The sequence below is a fragment of the Eupeodes corollae genome, chromosome 2, assembly GCF_945859685.1.
Source record: "Eupeodes corollae chromosome 2, idEupCoro1.1, whole genome shotgun sequence".
NCBI classification, from domain to species: Eukaryota; Metazoa; Arthropoda; class Insecta; order Diptera; family Syrphidae; genus Eupeodes; species Eupeodes corollae.
This window is the reverse complement of record NC_079148.1, coordinates 118,228,109-118,253,969: the sequence shown is the minus strand read 5'-3', so window position 1 is coordinate 118,253,969 and position 25,861 is coordinate 118,228,109. Positions and strand designations below refer to the sequence as shown.

The following is a 25,861-nucleotide window of genomic DNA, read 5'->3' as shown; positions in this document are numbered from 1 at the left end:
AAATTTGAATGCCTTTTTATTTCTCAAACAAAACCTTGAAACCTTCAATTTTTATTTGAAAATCGTTAGAACGTTTTTTTTTATTTTTCATATTTGTAGGGTACAGTTTTTTAGAGCTTATTAAAAAACGTTTTATGTTTCGATTTCTAAAGAAATTAACAACCCGTTCTAGAGATATCAAATTTCGAAAAAAAATTTAAATATTATTTTAAAAAACAAATATAAATTCAGTGACATTTTTTGTCACCAAATTTTATTGAGACAATATGACTGGCATGATGGTTAGTGCGTTGGACTGTCATGCAAGGCGTCTTGGGTTAATCCCTGCCTGTGCCAACTTAATTTAAAAAAAAAATAATTTTCGCAGGTACTGCCTCTTGCGAGGAATTGACAAATCGTTCAAGAGTAATTCTTGTCTTGAAAAAGTGCGTTCCCAAATTAGCCGTTCGGATTTGGCCTAAAATTGTAGGTCCCTTCCATCCCTGACAACAGTACTCGCACAAAGGAATGGTTGAGAGTTGTAAGTCACTAGGCCCTGGTTCACAACGGACTGTTGCGCCACCCAATTTATTTATTTATTTTATTTAATATGACGATTGATTCAAATCAAATGGGGTGGCGCAACAGTCCGTTGTGAACCAGGGCCTAGTGACTTACAACTCTCAACCATTCCTGTGTGCGAGTACTGTTGTCAGGAATGGAAGGGACCTACAATTTAAGGCCGAATCCGAACGGCTAATTTGAGAAAGCACTTTTTCATGACAAGAATTACTCTTGAAGGATTTGTCAATTCCTCGCAAGAGGCAGTACCCGCGAAAATTATTTTTTAAATTAAGGTGGCACAGGCAGGGATTGAACACAAGACCATTGCATGATAGTCCAACGCACTAACCATCATGCCACGGGTACTTGACGATTGATTAGTTCTTGAGAAAATTTTAACCCAAAATAATGGTTCTTGAGGGTATCCTTCTGAGCAATACCAAAATAATTTTTTTTTATTGAAAGACCAACAAAATTTTAGGAAAATCTAAAAAAATATATATAGGTTCGTTTTCAAGAAAGTTCGAATGTTCGATTTTTTACCAAAAAATGTCTGCGGGCTGTAAAGTCGAGGAAATACAGACAGACAGACGAATGGACCCACTTTTATCGACTTTTCAATCATGTTTGTTTGTCACTACAGAGTTTTTTAGAACAAGATGTTTTGGATAGCTTAAAAGAAATTGATGTGTCAAAAAAACCTGTCCTTGATAAGACTCCTCCTATTTTTTTTTTTTTGTGAAAATGTGTGTATTCACTTTGTAGTGTTTTAAACCTTATTTTTAAAAAATCTTTACAAACTAGTGTTTTATTTAATGAATGGAAAATATCATATTTAGATTCAATTTATAAGAGTGGTCTTAAGCACCTAGTGAAGAACTATAGACCAATATCAAAACTTTTTGAAAAAATGGTCACCCAAAGACTTTATTTTGCTTCAAAGAATTTTTTGTCTCAAAAACAACATGGTTTTGTAAAAGGTAGATCAACGTGTACTAATTTAAGTCTATTTGCAAATTATTGTTATAATCATGTTGAAAAAGGAAGACAAGTTGATGTCCTGTATACTAAATATGTTGCAAATAAATATCAATTAAAGTTTTTGGTTATAGATTATAAACTGTTTTGCAAAAATTTTTTTTTGCAAAAATAATATATTTAGGATTAATAAAAATTGGAAAAATCCAACCAATATTTTTTATTTAAGAAAAAAACTTTGAAAAAATACTACGGAAATCGATAAAAATTGGTTATCAACTTAAAATCTCGGCAACAAAAACAGACTTTGAAATCGAACTTATTATATACAAAATATTGTTGATAATTTTTATTGAGTTTTTAAAAAAAAATCCAACAGACAATATTTTTTTAAAACATACAAAAACAAAAAAACTGATAACAAATGTTTTAGAATGTAAGTTTTATGAAAACAAAGAAAGGTATTGACTTAAATTTTAGTCATAATGTCAAAAACTCACTCTGGATGCATACGGAACTTGTTTCTCGGTTTGAATAGACCCAATGCAATGTTTCAAAAGTCCTGCTTTTGAAATTTTTCTGTTCTTGTACTCATCTTTAAATATTTGTGCTATTTTGCTCAAAAGCACCAATACAGCAAGCTCTGCTCTGTTTCCAGTTTAAAATCAGTTCAGTATCAAAATGAATACAAAGATGTCAGCTTGCCAAAGATTCTTCTTTAAACAAATAAAAATTCGTCTTTAAGCCTGGGTGCTCCTCATTCACATTCATACTTAGTGTCTACGGTCCCTTATAAACTGTAGACTGTTTGAAACTTCTCGTACTCTTTAAAGAGGACATTGTCATAATGGCAACAAAAGTTCACTAATAGTGTCATTTGATACTTTAAATGCTAAAAACAACTTTAACATCTGTTGGTTGGTTTGGTTGGTTAATTTTGATGTTAATGATGATGATAATGCATTTTTTACGGAAATGAAAATACAAATGGGTGCATGCGGAAAAATTAAATAATTCGCACACGCAATTAATTGTTTTTTTTTTTCAACAAACAAAAAGAACACAGAAACAAAAATCAAACCAAACCTAAAGTATTTTAATTGTTTTACTTACTTACAATAAAACAAAAGCGAAAGTGGAATCAAACGTAATTTAATAAGTCAAGTTGTTCATTGAACTTCTTTTCGTTGTTTTTTATTTTTTTTTGCATTTCTACGCAAAGCTGCAATTTTTTTGTGTGCGTTTTTGTTTCTTGCAAGACAATGGAACAAGAGTTGAACACGATTAATTGGATTAAATATTTTTCCATCTCATTTAAACAATCAAAGTTGAAGGAAGAAAAGAAGCTAAACAAAAAAAACATAAAAGTTATACAAAAATAGAAAATTTTTATAAATTGCACAGAGTTCAAAAAAATGTATACTAGAGATAATTGAATGAAGTAAGATTACGACCGAGGAAGACGTTAAGTAAAAGAAGAAAAAGACTGCTTTATCTTTTGCAATTTAAACCAAAAAGGGAATGAACTGTCTCAAGAAAAAGCATCATCATCATCATCAAAAGGAAAAACAAAAACAAATAAGATAGTTCAGATAGTCTACTTGCTTTTTGTAATTGGATCGATTAAGTATTTGTATAATAATTATTATGAGATTATTTGTCTTTATGAAAAAAGACATCTTCTTAATTGGAGAGCAATCAAGCGTACCCATCCATAGAAGATGACCTATTCATCCCGACCGATAAATAGTATAGTTATCTTGGGATGGTTGAGACTTTGTCTTCGTATATTAAAGTGCACTAAAGAACTTAAAAGGTTCATTGATTTCTATCCATGATGGAGACTTAAATTCTGTATGAAAAAAAGTTGTTTTATTTCTACAATGTGATTATAGTCAGCAACAATTTAACATCCATCACGAACTCGAACATCTTCTTAAGGTCTTAATCATTTACTATAACTTTAAAACTTGAACTTATTATTTTCGTTATTACGACAATAATTTCCAAATAATGGTGTGGTTTTATTTGCTTTTATTTGTTTTTTATTTTCGATCTTTTGACCTCAAAAGATTATCACAATGGGACATTAAACTTGCCTAAGTGTCTCCTACTACTCCATCACGGACAGCCACTTTAACCTAACCCCAAAAGATTAGTCGTATATACACGACATGGTTATTGATTTGATTAAGCTCAATGCATTTCCAGTGGAATTGCATTTACCATTTAATATTATTATTTTCTTTTTTATTTTGTAAATCACCAATTACTGATAAATTTAATGCGATTGACCGTTAATATTCTCATTAAATGATAAAATGTGTAAAGAGGTAATAATTTTACTAAACTATATATGTACTCGTATATTTTCATACAAATTAAAATCAATTTAATCTTTGATTGATGAAAGGGTTTATTATTTAGATAAAGTAAAATATAAAGATAAAGGTGCGGTCAATCAGTTGAGCTCAATTATTTATTAGAGATTTGTTGTTTTTAATTCCAAAAATGAAAATTTTGTCCCGGAATAATTTAATTGAATTGTCTTTATCACAAAAAAAATATATCAATCAACCTAAGAAAAACAAATAACTTTAAGTCATAAAAAAGTAATAATGAAAAGCATAGGCGGTAAAAGAAAGTTTGAAGTCAACATAAACGCTGAAATATTGGAGCCAAAATTATTTTAATCGAATTCTATGAATCGGCCTGCGATAACACTTAGAAATGTTTGTTTTAATTTTTTGATTTTCCACTATGCCACTACTTGATATATCAAAGTAGAGTAAAATGTATTTCAAGCTTCTAGCTAAGATGAGATTTTGGAGCCGAGAAATGTTTTTGCTTTAGCAAAAAAACTCAGGCACTTCTTTAGTTTTCTGATAGATATTGAAAAAAAGTATCCAGTACTTGAAACGAGGAGGATATTTCTTAAATATTTTCAATTTAATATGTAATAGCACCGATTAAAATGTCTCTAAACGCAAATGAGAAAAGAGGCTGGGATGCGACCCGCACTGATAACTTCCAATCCCGTCCAACGATTTGTCTTGCTTAAAAGTTTGTAGGTTTTCGTGTTGGGTTAAAAAAGTTGTCATTTGAATTATTCTTAAAAAATTTTAAATTACCAAGAATATTATTCATATCAAGAAATAGTTTTGTTTGAAAATTTAGTTTTGTTGAATAGATTTTCAGTCGAAAACACATTTTTACCAATTTTAGTACCATTTCTGAAATTTTGACAAATTGGATGAATGAAATTAATTTGAGAGATATCAAGAGCCGAACATCAATTTTTACCAAATTTGCGTACTATTTCTTGTAGATTTTATTTTTTATGAAAAAACGGACTGTTGGTTTTTTATAAAAAAAAACTACTGAACATCGAAAACAATATTTTCTTATGCAATAAAAAAAGTTTGAAGACAGTATTTTTAATTTTTGAAAAGCTATTTGAGTCGAAAGTAAATTTTTACCAAGTTTTAGTATAAGGCTTTTATTTTTTGTATAAAGACTGTCAATTCGGTTTTTTTCAAAATTTGACTGAATGTTGACAACAATATTTTTTAAAAGATAAACGTAGTTCAAAGCTAGCTTCTCAAAGTTTTTAAAAGATATTTGAGACGAAATTCAATTGTTACTGACTTTTATTAATTTTTGGTTTTTATTTTTTTTGTAAAAAAAACTGTCAATTCGATTTTTCCTAAAATTTTTCTGAATGTTTTAACAATATTTCTTATAAGATAAATTAGTTGAAAGCCATAATCTCAAATTTTTGAAAAGGTATTTGAGTCGAAAATCACTTTTTACCAACTCTTGTTAAATTTTCTCTTAAGTTTTCATTTATTGTAAAAAAAACTGTGCATTCGATTTTTCTCAACATTTTACCAAACGTTGAGAACAATATTTCTTATTAGTAAAAATAAGTTGAAAGCCATTATCTCTAATTTATGAAAAGATATTTGAGTCGAAGTTTAATTTTTAGCAACTTTGAGTAATGTTTTTTTAGGTTTTTATTTTTTATAAAAAAACTGTCAATTCGATTTTTCTCAAAATCTTACCAGATGTTGAAAACGTTATTTTTCGTTGCACAAAATTGTTTTGGAGATAAAATCGTTTTGTATTCGTAAAATGAGATATTTATAGTTAACCAAAATTTTAACCTTTTTTTAAACTGCTATGGTAAAAAAAAACACCCACTCAATTTTCTTGAGAGCCTTTCTGCATCTTTCTGCCTTATTATCTGTATAAGAAAATTTATTTAAAGTCGATATCTCTGCTGGTTCTTGACCTATGGACGACGAAAAAAACGACCCGAACGTACGTACACACTCACACACAGACATGTTTCTAAAAATCTTTGATTTCGACTCTAGGGACCTTGAAACGTCGAGAAATGTCAAAATTTTCAATTTGACAAATCGTACCCACTACAATAACTTCCTATGGGAAGTTAATAAAGAAAAATCAGTTTAGTTGTTTTCAATATTATATTGATAGAGAGTGTGAGAGTGAGAGTGTCCAAAAAACCAATGGATTTAAAGCTTATTAAGAAGAATACTTAAAAAATTATTAAAGTTTTCAGTTTCAGGAAACTTTATCAATTGTCAAAATTAAAGCATTGTGTCAAGAGTGTTCATGAAAGTCAAGGAATATCTCAATTTTTGATCGCAAATTAAATAAATTGTTGTTTTTCTGTAACGCCATCTTGTGTAAATTTTGTTTTACCCTTCAAATTGATTTCATAAAAATAAACTTGCATGCATTTTATAAAAACAATTGACACATAGATTATATTAACTCCAGTACCGGTGGCACTATATCAAATTGGACGGTAGGATTCGGCCTGAAACAGTAGGTCCCCTCTATCCCTGATGATAGCCAGATCTTGTACACAAATGTCCTAAATGATTTCCAATCGTGTTAACGTATTATTTTGTGTGACAATATTGTAATAAACATTGCCAGTAATTGTTAGAACACGTTTAAAACTGTCAAATGTTGTTTTTCAAAACATCTAACAATGGCTGCCAGATTATCTAATACATAAATCATAAATCGTCTGTCCAGACGCAACGTCAAACTAGCTCGACATCTGACGATACAACCCTAGGATGAATTCTGCCAACCTTGTGAACAGACATTTTTTCATAGATTTTCAGCTCTTCGGACTCTTCTATCTTCTATAAAGTTAATGAAAACGCTGAATAATCATCGGTTTAGAAAATATCTCGAAGAAATAAAGCTACTTAATGCATGGCTTTTAACAGGTCCACAGTTGATGGTTTTTTAACTAAACAGTGAAATAAATCTTTACATATAGTTTTGGAAACAGTAAGATTTTTGCACATGATATTTCAAAATCAATTCAAGGAGTTTGTCACCATGTTCTCTTATCGCAAATGCATCCTTTTAGTATTGATGTTGCTGGATTAAAAATTATCTTTTAAAGCGTTCAATACTAATTGTATTGGATGGTTTCAAGTCTGAATACAAAAAATAAATGCTGGTGTCCCTCAGGACTCTGTTTTGTCTCCAACTCTTTTCCTTCCGTTCAATAAACGATCGAACGAACGACATATTCCTTAACTTTTCATATTCGTTTCTAGGATATGATATCCTTACGTCGTGTGAAGAACTTCAAGGTCAGCGTATAATAACCTCATTGAATTCCTTTATCGACAGCAATTTCAAATGGGAAATTATTAACCGTGTGGAATTTAATGCTTCAAAAACTCTCTTATGTAATGATCACATATTCAACATTGCCAAAAAGCTAATACGTGCTCAGGATTTCTCCGAAGGTACAAGAAATTTGTCACCTCTTCTAATTGGGCTGTAGTTTAAAAAGCCTTCATTCTTCCAAAACATGAATATAACGAAATGTACACCATTATAAATAAATTGAAAGAGGAATCAAGTGATCCAGGAGAATCAAGTACTCCCTCTTCCCCTTTAAAATAAAAAACAACCACTTATCTACAGTTGTTGATTTTTGTAGTTTATCTAAATTCATCTAATTTAGAAATTCTCTATAAATAACCATACAACATGCAATTCCAACATTGTTACATCCTTATACTCGTCAAATTGATGCCAGACATATCAATTGAATTTTTAATCTCATGCCAATTTTCCAGTCGAATGCCACGTCCGTTCGTTCTATCATTTATCCGAGTAAGATGATGCAAGGCACACATCAAACTAAAACAATATAATATGTAAGATACAACCGCATCTGCCACATCTGTTTTTATAAAGTGTAGACATCGCTGATGATAAAAAAAAAACCATACTCGCTTACATATTCTTTTTTTATAAAAAGCCATTAAACCCGAGAAGGAGCAAACATGTGTTTAACGTTAAAACATTAAGGCTCTTTGCCTACAAGTTGTCCCTTCTACTTTTTTTCGACCAGCAAATTTTAAAACAAAAAATAAAAACGTTTGACATTTTACGAGCTGCAAATTCACATGGCACTGGTCTGGTACTTTGCTTACATAACGTCCACGAACCACGATGCTATAATTTGTTCCCTGGATATGGATAGTGCACTTCATATGTGCAACTACGACGACTAGCGGAGCGACAACGAAGGCAACGAAAGACCGATGATGAAGTTAAATTTAAGTTTATTTGCACTCGTTCCAACCGAGATCCAAACCCGCAGTTGGCTTCAATAGGTTGTCTTATTTCTTCAGATTGAATTTATCCACCAACAATTAATAAATCTTTCCATTTCATGTTTTTTAATGTGTCGTATCTTTTTGAATATTCACACTTACGAAACCAATAATAGACTTGGATACACTTCTGGATTCTTTTAGAACTTCTTTCGGAAAGGTACCCATCCATATGTCGACAATTCATCAGTGAAGATCATAAAAAAAAACAACAACCTAAGTGGGCCTTGCGCAATGATTCCCGAAATAATATCATTTAATGTCTTCACATGTTTTGACTATGGCTCCAGCGTGTGAACAAACAGAATTATTTATTAGACGCGGTATAAAATCTGGAAGGAACACTCGCTGACTTTAATGTAGATAAACATTATTATTATATGAGGCCGTTTGTGGTTATAGTGTTCGCTGACAACCAACGGCAACGACAAAGACAACGACGACGAAATAAACCAAAACCAGGTTCCAAGAGCAGAGCTACTTTCGACAGAAACACAGAAATCGTGGTCGTGTCGTGACCAAAGCTCAAGTAGGTAGTTCGAAAATGTCGAAGGTGAGTTAACGTGTGTAGGTAACGTAGTACGAATTGGAGAATTGGGTCTTGTATGTGATAAAAGAAAAGGTGAAACATTACCTACCAAAATGATATTTGACTGGTTGAAAAGGGGATAAGATTAATTTTAATAAATTGTTGTTAATTGTTTATTGTGTAATACTCAATTATAGGATTGGATCTTTTTTATGACTGATGACAGTTCATAGCAAATTAACAGAAGTTGAGTTTGGGTAGTTTTATTTAAAGGGTGTTTTTCTTGAAAGAGGAAAATATAAAATTGAATTGAATGCACAAATTTATTGCATATATATTCGAGTAAATTTTTTTGTTCATAAGTTTATGACTTAGTCTAATTTATAGGCCTGGGAATCTATATTTTTTAAAATTTAAGATTAATATAATTAAATAAAGCTATTATACAGGGTATTTTTAGAGGCACAGTATTGAAATATTTTGTCCGTTTTATGACCGCTACGGCTTGGAAGGACATAGTCTAATCTAGAGGAATAGTTTTCGATGACTTTTTAATACATTTATGGCCGTGTATCGGAGGCCAACTCAAGGGATCGTTAAATGATCCAATTATTGTGTCTTTTTTAAACCACTTCATTGTTGTTCAATGGATGGCTCAATAGTGGTCACCATTAAATGTAATGTTTATTCGTGTTCATCTTTTTTTAAAGAAGTACAAAATAATTATTCCACCAAACCATTAAGTACACCAAACAGTCAGTTTTATGAATGCAACGGTGCAACACACATTTGAAAATTATCATTTCTCCAAAAAAGAGGCTGGGATGCGACCCACACTTATAACTTCCCATCCCGTCTGTCGATTTGTCTTGCTTAAAAGTTTGTCTATATGTACTCGCATCAATTTTTACCAAATTTTTACGAAGTTTTAGTATTGTTTTTTTTAAAGTTTTATTTTTTGTAAAAAAAATGTCAATTCGATTTTTTAAAAATTTTACCAAATGTATAAAACAATATTTCTTATGAGATAAAATTACTTTGAAGCCAATATTTAAAATTTTTGAAAAGATATTTGAGCCGAAAATCAATTTTTAACAACTTTTAGTATTGCTTTTTTTTAGAGTTTTATTTTTTGTAAAAAACTTTCAATTCGAATTTTTTAAAAAATTTAGCAAATGTTGAAAGCAATAGTTCTTATAAGATAAAATTAGTTTGAAGCGATTATTTCAAAGTTTTGAAAAGATATTTGAGTCGAAAATCAATTTTTACCAACTTTTATACATTTTTTTTTAGGTTTTTATTTTTGTAAAAAAACTGTCAATTCGATTTTTCTCAACATTTTTCAAAATGTTGAAAATAATATTTATTATAAGATAATTAAGTTTGAAGCCTAAAGTTCAAGTTTTTAAAAAAATATTTGAATCGATATTCAATTTTTACGAACTTTGAGTAATGTTTTTTTAGGTTTTTATTTTTTATAAAAAAACTGTCAATTCGATTTTTCTCAAAATTTTATCAGATGTCAAAAACATTATTCTTCGTTGCACAAAATTGTTTTAGAGATGAAATCATGTTTCAGTCGTAAAATTTTGGAGGTGACAAAATTTTTTTTTCAGTTTTGTTGATTTATAGTTGATTTATAACGTTCGCGACATTTTTTTCGTTGTCCATAGCTCAGGAAACAGAAGAGATATCGACTTCAAATAATTTCTGTTATGCATATAATAAGGAAGGAAGATGCAGAAAGGGCTCTCAAGAATATTACGTGGGCGTTTTTTTTACCATAGCAGTTTAAAAAAAGGTGAACATTTTTGGTTAACCCTAAAATCTCAAGGACCAAAAACGCTAGAAAATTTCAATTAAATTTTATATGATATATTGTAACGTATATAACGTAAATTTTTTTGAAAAAAAATCCTGAAAAAAAAACTGAAAAAAAATGTGTCACCTTGAAAATTTTACTAATACAAAATGATTTTATCTCTTAAACAATTTTGTGCAGCGAAAAATAATTCGATCAATAATTTTTATAAGAAAATTTAACAAAAGTTGGTAAAAATTGACGTCCCCTCAAAAAAATTTGAGATTATAGTTTTCAACTAATTTTAACTTTTAAGAAATATTGTTTTCAACATTTGGACAAATTTGGAGAAAAATCGCGTTGACAGTTTTTTTTACACAAAATAAAAACCTAAACAAAAAAAATAATAAAAATTGGTAAAAATTGATTTTCGACTCAATTATATTTTAAAAATTTTGAGATATAGTCTTCAAACTTATTTTATTTCACTGAAAATATTGTTTTTGATATTCAGTATTCAGATAAAAATAAAAAATCTATAAAAAATAGTGCACAAATTTGGTAAAAATTAATGTTCCGTTCTCGATATCTCTCAAATTAATCACATTCATCCAATGTATACAAATTTAGAAAATGCTACTAAAATTGAAAAACATTTGTTTTAAACTAAAAATATATTCAACAAAACTAGATTTTCAAACCAAACTATTTCTTTATATGAAAAATATTGTTGATAATTTTAAAATTTTTAAGAATAATTTAACTGACATTTTTTTAACCCATCACGAAAACCTACAAACTTTTAAGCAAGATAAATCGACAGAGGGGATTGGAAGTTATCCGTGTGAGTCGCATCCTAGCCTCTTTTTTTTAAAGTTTTTTTCCTCTTTAAGATTAAATTGCTGGAAACATGGAAACATTTTGTACCAAAAAACTGACCCGTGGTTTAGTAATTTTAACATACCGATTTCGATGAGGTCAGTTCAACGGGAATTCAAGACTATTATTTCCTTTTAGCATATGATCCTCAAATCACGAATGAACCTTTACTTTCGGTTTTCCTAAGACATGTTTTTAATTTTGTTAACAAATAACTGGACTAGGGACTATTTTTGTCTTGTTCAATTGAACTAATCATTTCGATTTCGGCTGATTAGCTGAATTCATTATTAAGTCTCAAACAATACAACAAATTTAGTTGAAAAGTGCATTTGAGAAAATATCAGCTGGAATTATAAAAGGTTTCAAATTTTGCATATACTTCGTTTTTAAATATCCGCTTTAAAATCCGACCGTGTTTTAATTCAGTACAATTTATTATATTTTTTTTCAGATGTCTGATTTCAATGGGATCAAGAATTCAATAATTCATCATCATTGAATCTAGGTAAGGTACTGATGGACTTAATTGAATTTGTTTTTAAAAACTATGTATTTAAATTAAACCTTATGCTTATGCTTTCTAATAAGCATACATATTTATGTTAGGTAGGATGTACGTAACCTGATTTTTTATTGTAGTTACCGTTGTAACTTATTTCTACATTGGTCATTAAAAACTAATTAAGCCCATTGTTGTGAAATAAAGTGTTTTAAATAGGTCGCATGTAGTTGCACTTGATACAATACTTTAAGCTACAAAATAAAGGGTACAAAGTTGACAGACAATAAACTAGTAATTTTTAAGGTCAGCATTGGATATTATAAACAGTAGCTTAGCAGCAATATGACAACAGGCGGTACCAACAAAAATTATCGCATACGATAACTTGGAGGAAATAACTCGACATTTGGTAATTTTTGACGTGCTCATCTATTGATGATTGATCACCCGATAACACACACGCTGTAAAGAAAACCTTATAGAATATTTAAATATATTGCCGAAAAAACTTGTATGATAGTATTGTACTACTAACTTTTTAGCAGTCCAGGTAATTCTTTGTGAAAAAAAGGGTTTCACATTGACCTCAATTCCATGCAATTTCTCAGCACCTAACTTCGTAATTACCGTACCTTCAAAGGAAAGTTTCCCTGTTTCTTGATCTTTGTAAGATCGAACTTATTCTTTATTATACCTTTTTTTAAGGAAACTAAACTTTACCTTTAAGTTTTCAAAGGTTTAATTTATTGAAAGTAAAATAAAGCTTTTCATAATTATTTATTAGCAAAAAAATTACAACTAGGTACCTAATTCATCAAAAATCAACAAACCGAAGAAGAAGTTGTTGTTTCTTTTGATTTATTTTGTAAGTAATTTATGTTGTTGGCCGATTTACTTTTAACTTCTTTTTTAGTTTTGCGGTCTATATACAAAAAGATTGTTGTTGCTTATTTGAGAGCTTCACAGGTATGTCTAGGTACTTTATTTCATTTTCATAGCCACAAATTATTATTAGTTGATTTTTGGAGAAACGATGTTGATAATAATTGTTACTGTAAGAAAATTTGTAAAAATTTTGAACCTTTACGAGCTAGATTAGCAATTAGCTAGCTTTTGGGGATCGATAATTTGTCCAGGCTGTCAAATTTTATAAATTAGTCTTTTTCCAACATTTTCTAACATATTTGTATATGTTACAAAAATTGTAGAATTATGATTAAAAGAGTAAACATAAAGAAACATTCAACTATTGATTTCGTTGTTTTAGAATTGTATTGAATTGATGTATGTATATAGAGGACGACTTAACGAAGAAGAAATCAATACTATACCTACCTATGATGTCCACTTAAAGAAGCTTAATGCCTACTTTACTATCATTAACACTTGCACCTGCATCCAGTTTTCTGTTTACATATATTTTCATTCTTCACATCAATGATTTCAAACTTAAAAAATATATTCAATATCATTGCGGCCTTCTTCCCATATACACCAATAAAGACTTCAAACCTTCGTTATATTTGCATGTAGGCATAGATAAAGATGCAACTTTCATCTTTATACATCACCGCATTACTATCCTTCTGAGATTACCTCTCCATTGTGCTTGTGCCCAACTGACATTCAAAAAGATACATATTAGCAGACCTACTAGAGACACTACAGACAGAGAGTAAGCTAGTCATGACAATTAACATTTCCGTCCGTCAAAAGACCCCTGCTATGCTTCGCGCGCTGATACAGTCGTCTATCCGCTACATAACCACCATATAAAGAATTATAAGGGTATAAGTAAAATATATATATTTATATATGCATACAAATTCAATGATGTGTCGGTGAGGACCGCCATTCAAGTCGCCGGGAAGCAGGTTCCCATTGAATGCACTTTATCCTCTCCTTATGACGCTGTCCGGATGTGTTCTTAGTTAGTTGACTTAACACGTTCCAAGATTAATATATACACAACAACAAGATAGAACACACTTTGAACCCCACCATCGACCAGTCACACCCCTCTACTCTACTCGAGGTTCTGTTGAGGCACACAATAGGTCTTGCTACCTATCATCCAGAATCCAGAAACCAGAGAGATGCTAATCGTACAGCGATATGGAGGAAGTTTCTAAGAATTATTGTTATTTTTGGTGGAGATTTATTATCGAATTTGATATTGTAAAAGGGAACAGGATCCATTGGATATGGTGGGACAATTGCATTGATTTAATAAAGAGAAGTGACAGTTTAACGCCCTATGGTTCTGAATTTGAAGTGTGCAAGTGATTTGGGAGGTGTGACACCATAAATTATTACAAAATCTATTTGTTAATATTGATGTTATGTGCGTTGGTTTATTACATCATCATTGGTTACAATTAGAGGGTTTAAACAATGATTTTAATACTTGAATAAGGTACTTCATTCATATTAATTGATTGGCGCCCAGTGTGAGGTATATTGTCTAGTTATCAATTTATCACTTTATACTTTAAAAAATGTTATCAAAATTGAATTTGATAGTTGAAATTTGATTTTAACTCAATAAGCTTGTTGCTATGGTCTTAAAATTTTAAATTAACACAATTTTAAAGGGTGATTTTTTAGCTATTATTTTTTTGGTAACACTGGTTTAAAAAACTGACGCAATTTTCCTGCTTTGTTTCACTGTCAAACATCTTCAGTTTGGTCAATAATTTAACCATGAAAAGTCTGGCAAACGATCAACGCTTGCAAATTATTGAATTTTATTATCAAAATGCGTGCGTTTGTTGCGAGCTTCTTCCATCGAGCAATGAAGCTCATTTTTCGCTCAATGTGTACGTAAATAAGCAAAATTGTCGATTTTGGAATGAATATCAGCCAGAAGCATTGCAAGGGATACCAATGCATCCAGAAAAAGTCACAGTTTGGTACGATTTGCCATGTGGTTTTAACAAGACGGTACCACATGCCTCACAGCACGCGCAACAATGGACTTATTGAGAAGCTAGTTCGGTGAAAATTTTATTTCACGTTTGAGACCGGTCAGTTGGCCGCCTATATCGTTCGATTTAACTCCTTTAGACTTGCTTTTGGGGGGCTATGTTAAAGCTTATTTCTATACAGACAAGCCCGCTTCAATTAAAGCATTGGAAGGCAACAATAAGGCATTTATTCGTGAGATACCGGGCGAAATTTTGGAAAGAGTATGACAAAATTGGATAAAGTGGATTCACCATTTGAGACGAAGTCAAGGTCAACATTGCATGAAACAATCTTCAAACAAAATTATATGGACCGTACTATCGATTCGAATGAAGCTTTCATTGAATTGTATGTGTTTTTTTTTTAAAAACTTTCCTATAGTTTCTAAAAAATTACCCCTAACATATTCTTTGAAACTTCTAGTTATTGTAGTTCGTATTTGAGTATTTTCTTTTTAAATATAAATCATAAATTCAATTTTGAAAAGGAGGCTAGGAACAACCAACACTGATTACTTCCCATTTGCTCTGTCTGCTAACATAACATTTTTAAAACTCTTAACAAAATATTAATGACAACATTTTTTGAAAGACCAAATTAATTTTAAGATTAATTTATTAAATTTTAAAAACAGTAGTTTGCATATAATAAAATAAATTTGATTTAAATATCGGATTTTGTTTCGGAGATATTTTAGTCAAAAACCAATTTTTGCATGTTTATAGCATCATTTTTAAAGGTTTTATATTTCTTACAAAGAAAAATTCGGATTGGATTTTTATATTCGATAATAATTTTGAAGCCAATACGATTTAATTTCTTGCCAAGATAACCTAACAGCCTGACGTATGAATGTACGTATTTTTTACACACACAGACATCACTCTTAATACCTTTCATTTAGATCTTAGGGACCTTGAAACGTCGAGAAATGTTAAAATTTTCAATTCGACAAATGCGACCGTTTACATTAACTTTCTATGTAAAGTTTAAAACTGCTTATAGGCAGCACTGCATAGAGCTATAATAAATAAGCTTAGATTACGCTAAATTTTACTGACAACAATATTTTTAAAAGATTAAAGTAGTTTAAAGGTAATATCGCACAGTTTTGAAAAAAAATATTTGATTCGAAAAGTAAGTTTTTTGTTTATTCATTCTTTTTTGCTCAGAATTTAATCGAATGTTGAAAAAAATATTTCTCATAAGCAAAAATTAGTTCGAAGCCATAATTTCAAATTTTTGAAAAGGTATTTGTTTCGAAAATCAATTTTTACGAACTTCTATACATTTTTTTTTAAGTTTCTATTTATTGTAAAAAACTGTCAATTCGATTTTTCTCAAAATTTTTCCTAATGTTGAAAACAATATTTCTTATAAGGTAAAATTAGTTGGAAGCCAAAACCTCAAATTTTTGTAAAGATATTTGAATCGAAAATCAATTGTTACCAACTTTTGTTAATTTTTTTTTAGGTTTTTAGTTTTTTTTTGTAAAAAAAACTGTAAATACGAATTTTCTCAAAATTTGACTGAATGTTGACAACAATACTTTTTAAAAAATAAAAGCAGTTTAAAGATAATATCTCAAAGTTTTGAAAAGATATTTGAGGCGATATTAAATTTTTACAAACTTTAATTAATTTTTTTGTTTCGGTTTTTATTATTTGTAAAAAAACTGTTAATTAGATTTGTCTTAAAATTTTTCCGAATGTTTCAAAAAATATTTCTTATAAGTGAAAATTAGTTTAAAGCCATTATCTCAAATTTTTGGAAAGATATTTGTATCGAAAGTCAATTTAAGTTTTTATTTCGTATAAAAACAAACTGCCAATTACATTTTTCTCAAAATTTTACCGAATGTTAAAATAATTTTGAAGCCATAATCTCAAGTTTTTTAAAAGATATTTGAGTCGAAATTCAATTTTTATCAATTTTCAGTAATGTTTTTTTAGGTTTTAATTTTTATAAAACAAAAACTGTCAATTAGATTTTTCTTAAAATCTGACCAGACGTTAAAAACGTTTTTTTAATTTATAAAAAAAAATCGTTAATTGGAATTTTTTCCAAAAATATATTTGTTTGGAATCGCGTTACAATATATAACACAAAATTTAATTTAAGTCTCTAGCATCATTAATTCGTGAGATATTTAGGGTTAGCCAAAAATGTCACCTTTTTTTAAAACTGCTTTGGTAAAAAAAAAACCACCCACGCAATTTTCTTGAGAGCCTATTCTGCATTATAATCTGTATAACGAAATTTATTTGAAGTCGATATCTGTTCTGGTTCTTAAGCTATGGACAACGAAAAACGTTGCGAATGTACGATCGTACGGACACACGCACGCACAGACATCTTTCTTAAAATCTTTTATTTGGACTCTAGGGATACTGAAACGTCGAGAAATATCAAAATTTTCAATTTGACAAATCGGACACATTATAATAACTTCCTATGGTAAGTTAAAAAACAACTTTTACGAGCTACGATATAAGCTACAGCTTTATTTTTCACCAGTGAGACTCGTATACAATACTCCTTAAGGTATGGTGCCTAGTCTTCAGTTTCTTCATTTTTTGTTTTAGAAAAACTTTTCTCGCATCACTGATTTTATACTGGACTTATTTAGTTTATGGATCGGGTGTTCTAAGTTCCTTATTTGTTTTCTATCAATAAAGCACTATCATAGCTTTATTAAAGAAGTGAGGACGGATACAATCCATGTTCGAAGATATTGTCTCAAATTTCTAGTATCAAAAGTTCGGTAATAATTTTATGGACTATTGATCTTATTTTATTTGTAAGTTCTGATCTGTAGTTTAAAATAAACTTTAGCACCCATTTTTTAGTCATATGTATTTTCAAAGTGGCGCCCAACAAAGTATAAACAAAATTTTAATTACATACAATATGAACCTTCAAAGGCAAAAACCTAATTCTTTCATTTATCAACTAAAGTACATTAAACGCCCCATAATAATAATAATTCCCTATCTTCATAAACCAAATCAAAAATAACACCTTTCAAGAAACATCAATCAAGCTTGTCCAAATCTGACATCATACATATTCATCTAATTAAAGGTTCAACTTCTATGAGTATTGGGCTTATAAAAAAATACAAATTTCAAATTATAACAAAAAAAAAACATGCTAAACGCCTACTCTCAAATAGCAACTTTAAAAGATTAATAGATAAATCTACCTATCTATACATATTCGTATTTCTTAATACCAAATCAAATGCAGCACAGTTGAATATAAGTCTCCTCCAATTGCGCGACTTGTGCTATTTGCGTTGCATGCAGAGTCGTAAAGCCAAAAACAAGTTTCGCAAGCCAACTAAACAGATGATCGTGGGAAGCAAACGTGTCGTGCAGTTTTTCCAATCTCAAAATTTGTGGTGGCGATGGATGATGGCGCGGGTCGGTGCGGCACAGCGGCGCGCGCGCGGTGGAGTGCTGGGGCTGGTTGAAAATTTAAGTTTTTCTTTTCGTTTTTTTTGGTACCGCGCCATCATTGAATTATCCACACAACACAAATGATGTAAATCAGTTGAGTATGAATTAATGACTCTTGTTTTGGGTTTTTGCTGTTGATAAATCTTATGGTGGATTTGTTCTGGACTCTTGCAACATTTAGTTTTGATTTTTTTCTTTAATGACAACAAAACCAACAAAGTGGGTTTATGTGCCTGGGTGATGAAGCAGAAGCTGGGGGCAGATTTCATCTTGTTTCATAACCCCAATTGAAGTCTCACATGTTAAGTTGAATGAAACTTTGATCTCATTGAAGAAAAACAATCAGGTTTTAATTCGTGCAACGTAAACTTTATATGAAAATCCCATATAAGAGAAAGTATATGTATACTCATGTTGTTCTTTTCCCATCATCCCAACTCCAGCTCCAGCATCGGCGGCGTCAGAAGTCACGCTCACGAAGTTGTATGTTATGTTATGCCATCACGGAACCTTTAAACTGTCATGAAATGTTTTTCTTTGTTATTTATTTACTTCTTCTTCAAAAATTTCGTTTTTATTTAAGATCATTAAAAAATGAGAAAAATAGGACGAAATTTTGATTTGTATGCATCTTAAAAAAAATTCGTGATTGGTTCTCTAGAAGTACGCTCTATCAGTAAGTCTCGATCACGAAAGAGGGCGTTCATTGAAGTCTCTCACTCATTTCTTATATCTTCATACTTATGATGAAGTTGAAGAACCTATATAAAGATATGTACATATCGCCAGCATCTTTTGAAGTCGAAGTTAGGGCATCTGAAATTGATTTACCATAAAGTGAGAGTTTGAATTTTAAATTAAGTTTTAAGAATAATCAAATGAGATTCTGAAAGAACTAAATTAGGTCATCAGAGTGAAGAAGAATTTTGATCACTTCGACTGGTTCCACTTCTGTTTCGGTTAAATATGCAAACGTGTGAATGATGGAAATGATCAGCTGTTTTGATGTTTATAGTGTTTTTTCTTGATGTTTTTATTTTATTAGCATAAAGCGATCTTATAAAGAATTACTGATGAAGATGATGTTCCGTTTTTAGGGTAATTAAATACAGTAATGCAACAGTTTATTATTATCGCATTTATTAGATATTTCTGATGAAAGTTAAAATTGTTTGGAATCATTTCATACCTTTGACAGAAATCATACATAGCTGCATTCATTTTGTGAAAGAAAAAAAAACGAAAGTAAGGCCGAAATTACTTACCTACCGCCATTATTAATTTGTTTTTGTGGAAAACTCGTTTATTAGTGAGAGTTTTTGAAGGAAATAAACAGGCCTATAGAGTTGCATTGAAAAGAGTATTTGATATCAAAGAAAAAGTAGAACTGTCAAAAATAAAAGGTCTTGATCTAATTACAGACAATTGTTATATCTTACAGTCAGCTTGTATTGATAAATCAGTCAGCATTCTGACATTTGGTGCCAAAGTGCTGACAATAGACAAATACATTTCAATGAAAAATTGACTGTTCATACAAATTTCAGCTGTTGTCAGATGTCTTTAACAATTCCATTTGACATTTGGCTGACAATGACTTTTGTGGTTTAGTTTAATGACTTTTTCGGTTGGAAATTCAAACACGTTCGGAATACATATAAGATGTTTTAAAAATGTCATCTTCTTGTAAGAATGACAGTAGATTTTTATGGTAAAACAAAGAAATAATGGTTAAATTTTTTCACTGTTTTATACAATTGAATATAATGTATATTAGTTTGACAGTTCAATTCTAAAGCACTTTCCACATGACACGACCAACGAATGAACAAATATTTGTCGATTTTGACATTTCTTTCACATGAGAGTTTTTAATTCGTTGCGAATGAACACGATTTACCACCGAAACCAAAACAAGAATGATTTTTGTAGGTTAAGTACGCTCGATTATTTTATTTGTTGCGTGTGTGGATAATGTGGAAAGCGAATAAATTTTGACAGTTCGTATAAACTAAAATTTTGTTCGCATCGAATAAATTTGTTTTCTTCAATTTATTAATACATATACATATGATATTGAAAAGTAAAAGTATGCATCATAAATCAATTAGAAACTATATTGCGTAGAAATATGTCTTCGAGCGTATGTAAACTCACAATTTGCAATTCATTCGTCGTTCGTTGGTCGCGCTCATGTGAATACTGCTTAACACTATTTTTTATTGTTTAAATGTTGATGAAACGTTGGGATAGTGTCCAGGTTCGCAATGAATATCCCTTAGAAACTAGGCTTTATGAAGCTGCATGTCCTGTCCACTTAGTGTTTCGACGAGTTTTGTGAATGTTTGAATAATTTTTTGGAACACTCACAAATATTTAATGAATGCAATTTATTCATAACGAATCCGAAGTCTACTGGATTCGCAGTGTCATGCAATGCAGTCTTTCCTTTTCTTACTATTTCCTTTGGAAGATATCAAGGAATCTAAATCCAGTGTTAGACAGACTTCCGGTTCTCAAAAAATTAAAAAAAAAAAAACAAAAAAAAACCTTCAGAACTTTTCTTAAAACTGGAATGCATTATTCAGGCAAAAGATGTCATTGAACTTAAATGTTGAATCTTTACGAGACGGATAATAATTCATGAATTCATCCTTCTTAATCTCCTTTAAACTTTTTGTAAAGTGTAGACTCTATCCATTGCAAAAACTCATTTTGAAGTCAGACATCCTTTTTTTGCTGCCATCATCTTCATCAGCAAAACAAAAACCATTTTTTATACCTTTCCATCTTTCTCGTTTTCGTTTTTCTGGTTTTCATCTAGGAATTTTCATTTTCCTGAATATTAAAATATACCTACCTTCCTACAATCACATTTTAAAAAAATACAAAAAAACACTCCTAGCCTCTAATTTAAATCCGTTTGTGTATCCACCGTCAGTATATGTATCTTCTTTTTCCTCATTTCAGCTAAAATCCAGGAACGGTGAATGCAACAACATCGCACTTCATATCAAACCGCAACACAGGATTCCGTAGCAGGAGAACGAAATCAAAATTAAAAAACAGAAAAACAAACCATCATTTCCAACACCACTGTCAAAAATAAAAATCAATTATGGCTGCGATTGTGTACGGCGGCAGTCCACGTCATCATGGTGGCCGTATGACAGGCTCCCACCACCATCACTCCTCCACCACCACTCACCACTATAGTGGATCCGCAAACGTAACCTCACCCTCTGCCTACTCGCACCATCATCCTGCGGGCAATAATCCTATCATCATGCCTCCGGCATCGTATCTCTCAGGTGCTGGGATAACTCATGCAGCAACACTGCCTCCGCCACAGTACGGTGGCGGAGGCTCACCCTTGGGCTCTTCACAGCAGACGATTCATCATCACTATCAGCACTCATCTGTGATGTATACGGTAGGGCGTCATCATAAACGAAAATCGGCTGTCGAGCTCTTGGCCGAGAGCAAACCATTCTATGTCAAGTCCGAAACGGTCCTCGATAGGCATCAACAATTGAATTTCCGCGGTGTGGTCAATTCAGCGGGTGGTGCTGGTGGCGCCGGTGCAGGCGGGGGTAGTGTTAGTGGTGGAGGTGTTATTGTAGGTGGCGTTGGTGCTAGTGGCAATGTTCCCGTGGCTATTGTGGGTGGAGCTGGTGACCGAATATCGAATATGAATACTTCAGGATGCATTATGTCACCCTCCCGGACACACTCTGCCGGAGGAATGCATCATCATCATCATTCGCAACAGCGACAGGATACATTGCATCAGTCGCACCAACAGCATCCACCTCATCATCGACCAGCGAATCGGCGAAGTGCTTCCTCCAGCTCCGATTTGCTGCAGACAAAGCTTAGGAAGCTTCTCAATGCCGATTCAAAGGAAGGTTCAATTCATATGCCCGACAGATACAAAAACAATGACCCACAGAAGTATGACACTTTCAGTAAGTTTCAAGGTGGAAAATACAACCAAGAGGTGAGTTAATTTATGGTGAAAAACAAAACTTAGGTTTCCTTATTGATGTAATACTCGTCATCTAGTTATCGGTACATGCCTCAAATGAACAAAGTGATCTCTCGGTGATGTTTCCCAGTGCTTTTCTCTCACCTCAATCTCTGCCACCACACCCAGCCTCAGACGAAGACATATACAGCTACGAAGCTGAAGTCAATGAACCATTGGTTCTAACCGAAGACTACCGGGCCATAAGCCCTCCTGCAGAATATGCTGCAGTGGAAAGCTCACCCGACAAGGAGCAAAATTCAAGGTTAGTCTCGATCTGGCTCATTTTAAAACTATATTTTTCATTTGAGTCTATTTTTTAGATACCAAAGATCCTATTCTCATTCTCACGATACGACTTCAGATGAGCATGATTACTCATCGCCTTCATACAACATCAACAGCCACAAATCCCTGCCCGATCTCCACTCCCAGATAAGCCGACATTCACCTCATAGTGAGGTATTGAGCTGCTGTAGCCGTGGAAACCGTTCAAATAAGTCCGGAGGTAGTTCCTTAAATCGGGATTCTGGAGGCTCATCCGGGCACTATACTCATCGAAGTGAACCATGTTGCAAGCAACGCGGCGAACGCGAAGCCAACAAGATGTCTATTTGTGTTAACCAAGCCGACTATCGACGGGACAGTGGTTCATCAACACAGCACAGTGGAAACTCTTACTACACCTATGGAATGGGCTCGTCGAGGTACACCGACTGTCCTGAGTGCCGTCTTAAATACCAAAAGGACTCAGAATGTTTGCTGAATTTCACTACCCCCGAGGTTCCAGAAGCTTTTCAGGACGACTACACTCCCGAGCAAACTCGACCTATAACACGTTACTACGAAGAATCTAGACACACGTCATCACAACGAAAGATCTATCCACCTCCACCAACACACCACCTACCGCCTACCCCTCACAAGCAGACTCACAGCCCGACGATCCGAACGCCAACAGATGACTGCCTCAAGGAACCCGAAGTGAGTCCTCCGCCAACCGGTTTCAAGCGACAAAAGTGTCTTCGTTTCAAGCACCGGAATCGTTACTCTACCTCCAATGATCGCACATCACAGCGAAGTGGAGGCAGTGGAGGATGCACAACCGCCGTCTATGGCCCACCCGATCGCGAATCAGATGAAGATCGGAAGCCTATTCTGCGATCAAAGAGTGACATAAGTGATCGTTACTATAATCGAGGATCTCCAATGACCGAGCAACCAATGAGTGGCGGAAAGAACTCAAATGGAATGGAAAAGATCCGGCGAGCAGAAAGCATGTCCCAGTTAGAAAAGTTCTTCGATCGGCTTGGTCTCAACGAAGAGAAGTTCGAAGAGATCTACAGTCCACCAAAGAGACGTTACAGTACGGACAATGATTCCGATCAATCGGGTTCTGTATTCTTCTCGGATGTAAGTACGGTGGACTCGACACGCCTACCTGATAGCACTGAAACCCAACCACAAACAACTCAGCCATATCGACCGACAGAACCGCCATCTATTGTCGAGCGGAATGCCCGAATTATCAAATGGCTATGTAACTGCCGAAAATTACAGTTGACATAATTTTGTTTGGGTGCCGCTATGAGATCATGGCGGCCTTATTAAGAGAAATTATAGAATGAGAATTTGGTCCTGACTATAAACAGATATACGACAAAATCAGGCCAAAACGCACTCCTGGTGAGATGATAATACTTTATATTTTGTATCCGTAGGGCACGATGAGACGATGCACGTGACGATAATGAAAAGACACAACGCACTACGCTGCGCCGTGCAAATAAGTAGAATGTGTTTTTTATGTAATTTGTGTAGATGGTGTGTTCAGTAGGATAAATTGAATGTGTGAATTCAGCTAAATTATTTATAAGAAGATAAAATAATCGGGTTCAGAGTGAACAAGACAATAAATCAACTAAATACATTTCAAAAATTAAATAATTCTGATTGTCAAATTAACGTCAAAACAATGACAATATTTTGACAGATGGACAATGAGAATCTTACAAATTGACAGTTGATTTAAAATCTAACTTACATTGAACTCGAATGATGCGTTTGTTATTGCAGTGAAAAATTTATATTTAGCTATATCATTATAAAAAAAAAATCTATAAAATTGCATACAGGTTTACAAAAAACAAAAAAAATGGTACAAGGACAAACCTTTAAAAGGATGTAGAACAATAAAATAGATTTATGCTAAATTAGGTGAGATTAAAGTCGGTACTTGTGTTTGGATTTACTACTTATTATTATTTGACAGATATGTCACTTTTTTAAATTTTTGGTACTGTTTTTAAGAATCACTGCCATAAACTACAGACTTTTTGAAGTTAAATCATTTGAAATTGACCTCCATTTAGATCAAAACTCTGCGAGAGACAAAAAATAATGAGTAGTTATTTTTAAGGAAGGTCAGGAAGTCGTTCTTTTCTTTTTAAATATTTTGAAGATGGTCGAAATGTTCATAATAGAATCCCCAACAAACTAAAAAGGGTATTGAAAAGTACATATTCATAACAATTCTATGTTTCGAAAAGAAACATTTTGAACTATAAGATATGCTGATCAGAAAAACAATTTCTTAGGTTGTAGAAATCGGTCAAAAACGAGTACGTTTTCATTCAAACCGAATCAATGGGAGTTTTCATTTGTCTTAAAAGTCACGAATTCAATAGCAATAGGTTAAATTTTAACAATATTTTTTAATTTCGATAATCTTGAAGTTTAAGTACATTGACCTAAAAGTTCAAGTTACAAAACAGGCACACAAAAGTCTACACGCTTAATAACACCGATATCAGAATCCGATGAAAAAGTTGAGAATGGATTCGAAATGACTTTTTACATTTTATAAAAAATGTTTTGTGATTGAACACAAGTTTTATTATTAAAGATTTATTTATCTCTTCAAGTTTTTTCGGGCATTTCGAAGGTTTTATAGAAATATAAATTCTGTATTTTGCATTCCCTATGATATCTAGATCTCTTTGACATTTGACTTTTCTAAAGCGATTCATTTTGACGTCTGATCTCTTTCTCACTTGAAGGTTAAAAAAAGATAAGTAAAAGTGTAGGAGATGTTTTAATTTGTACTTGTAAATGATTAGAAGGGATATAGAACCATAAATAATACTGTCTTTCAGTATTACAAATAATGGGCAGGATCAAAAAACTTAATTGACTTCATTTGAAGGGAACTTCATTCTTTGAACAGACAACAGTATCAAGGCAGCTAGTTAATGTTTCAGATTTCATTAATTTCAGACCAACAACATTATTGTCTACAAAAAAAGCTCCTTCAACAGGTTAAAATTACATAATAAGTTGTGTTTTATAGTTAAAAGAACCTTTTTACACAAAACTTTAAATTAAGTTGTGCACTAAATAAATACATGTATCAGAAAGTTATGAAGTTCAGCTTTCAATTAATAAAAAAAAAACAATTTTTAAGGATCTAATTGGCCAACTGTTAA

At 31.9% G+C, this 25,861-nt stretch overlaps 1 protein-coding gene across 2 annotated transcripts in view; it reads left to right on the top strand.

The window, feature by feature from the left end:
• LOC129946589 (uncharacterized) overlaps positions 1-25,831 on the top strand; it is a 66,637-nt gene extending 40,806 nt beyond the window's left edge. The window contains exons 3-6 of one of the 2 annotated variants that reach the window (XM_056056836.1): positions 11,871-11,924; positions 21,320-22,349; positions 22,415-22,641; positions 22,700-25,831. In XM_056056836.1, coding sequence (XP_055912811.1) covers positions 21,468-22,349; positions 22,415-22,641; positions 22,700-23,945 — 2,355 coding nt within the window. In that variant the 5' untranslated portion in view covers positions 11,871-11,924; positions 21,320-21,467 and the 3' untranslated portion in view covers positions 23,946-25,831. The remainder of the gene's footprint in view (positions 1-11,870; positions 11,925-21,319; positions 22,350-22,414; positions 22,642-22,699) is intronic. The other variant, XM_056056837.1, reaches the window with a different exon arrangement.
• The last annotated feature ends 30 nt before the right edge of the window (positions 25,832-25,861 follow it).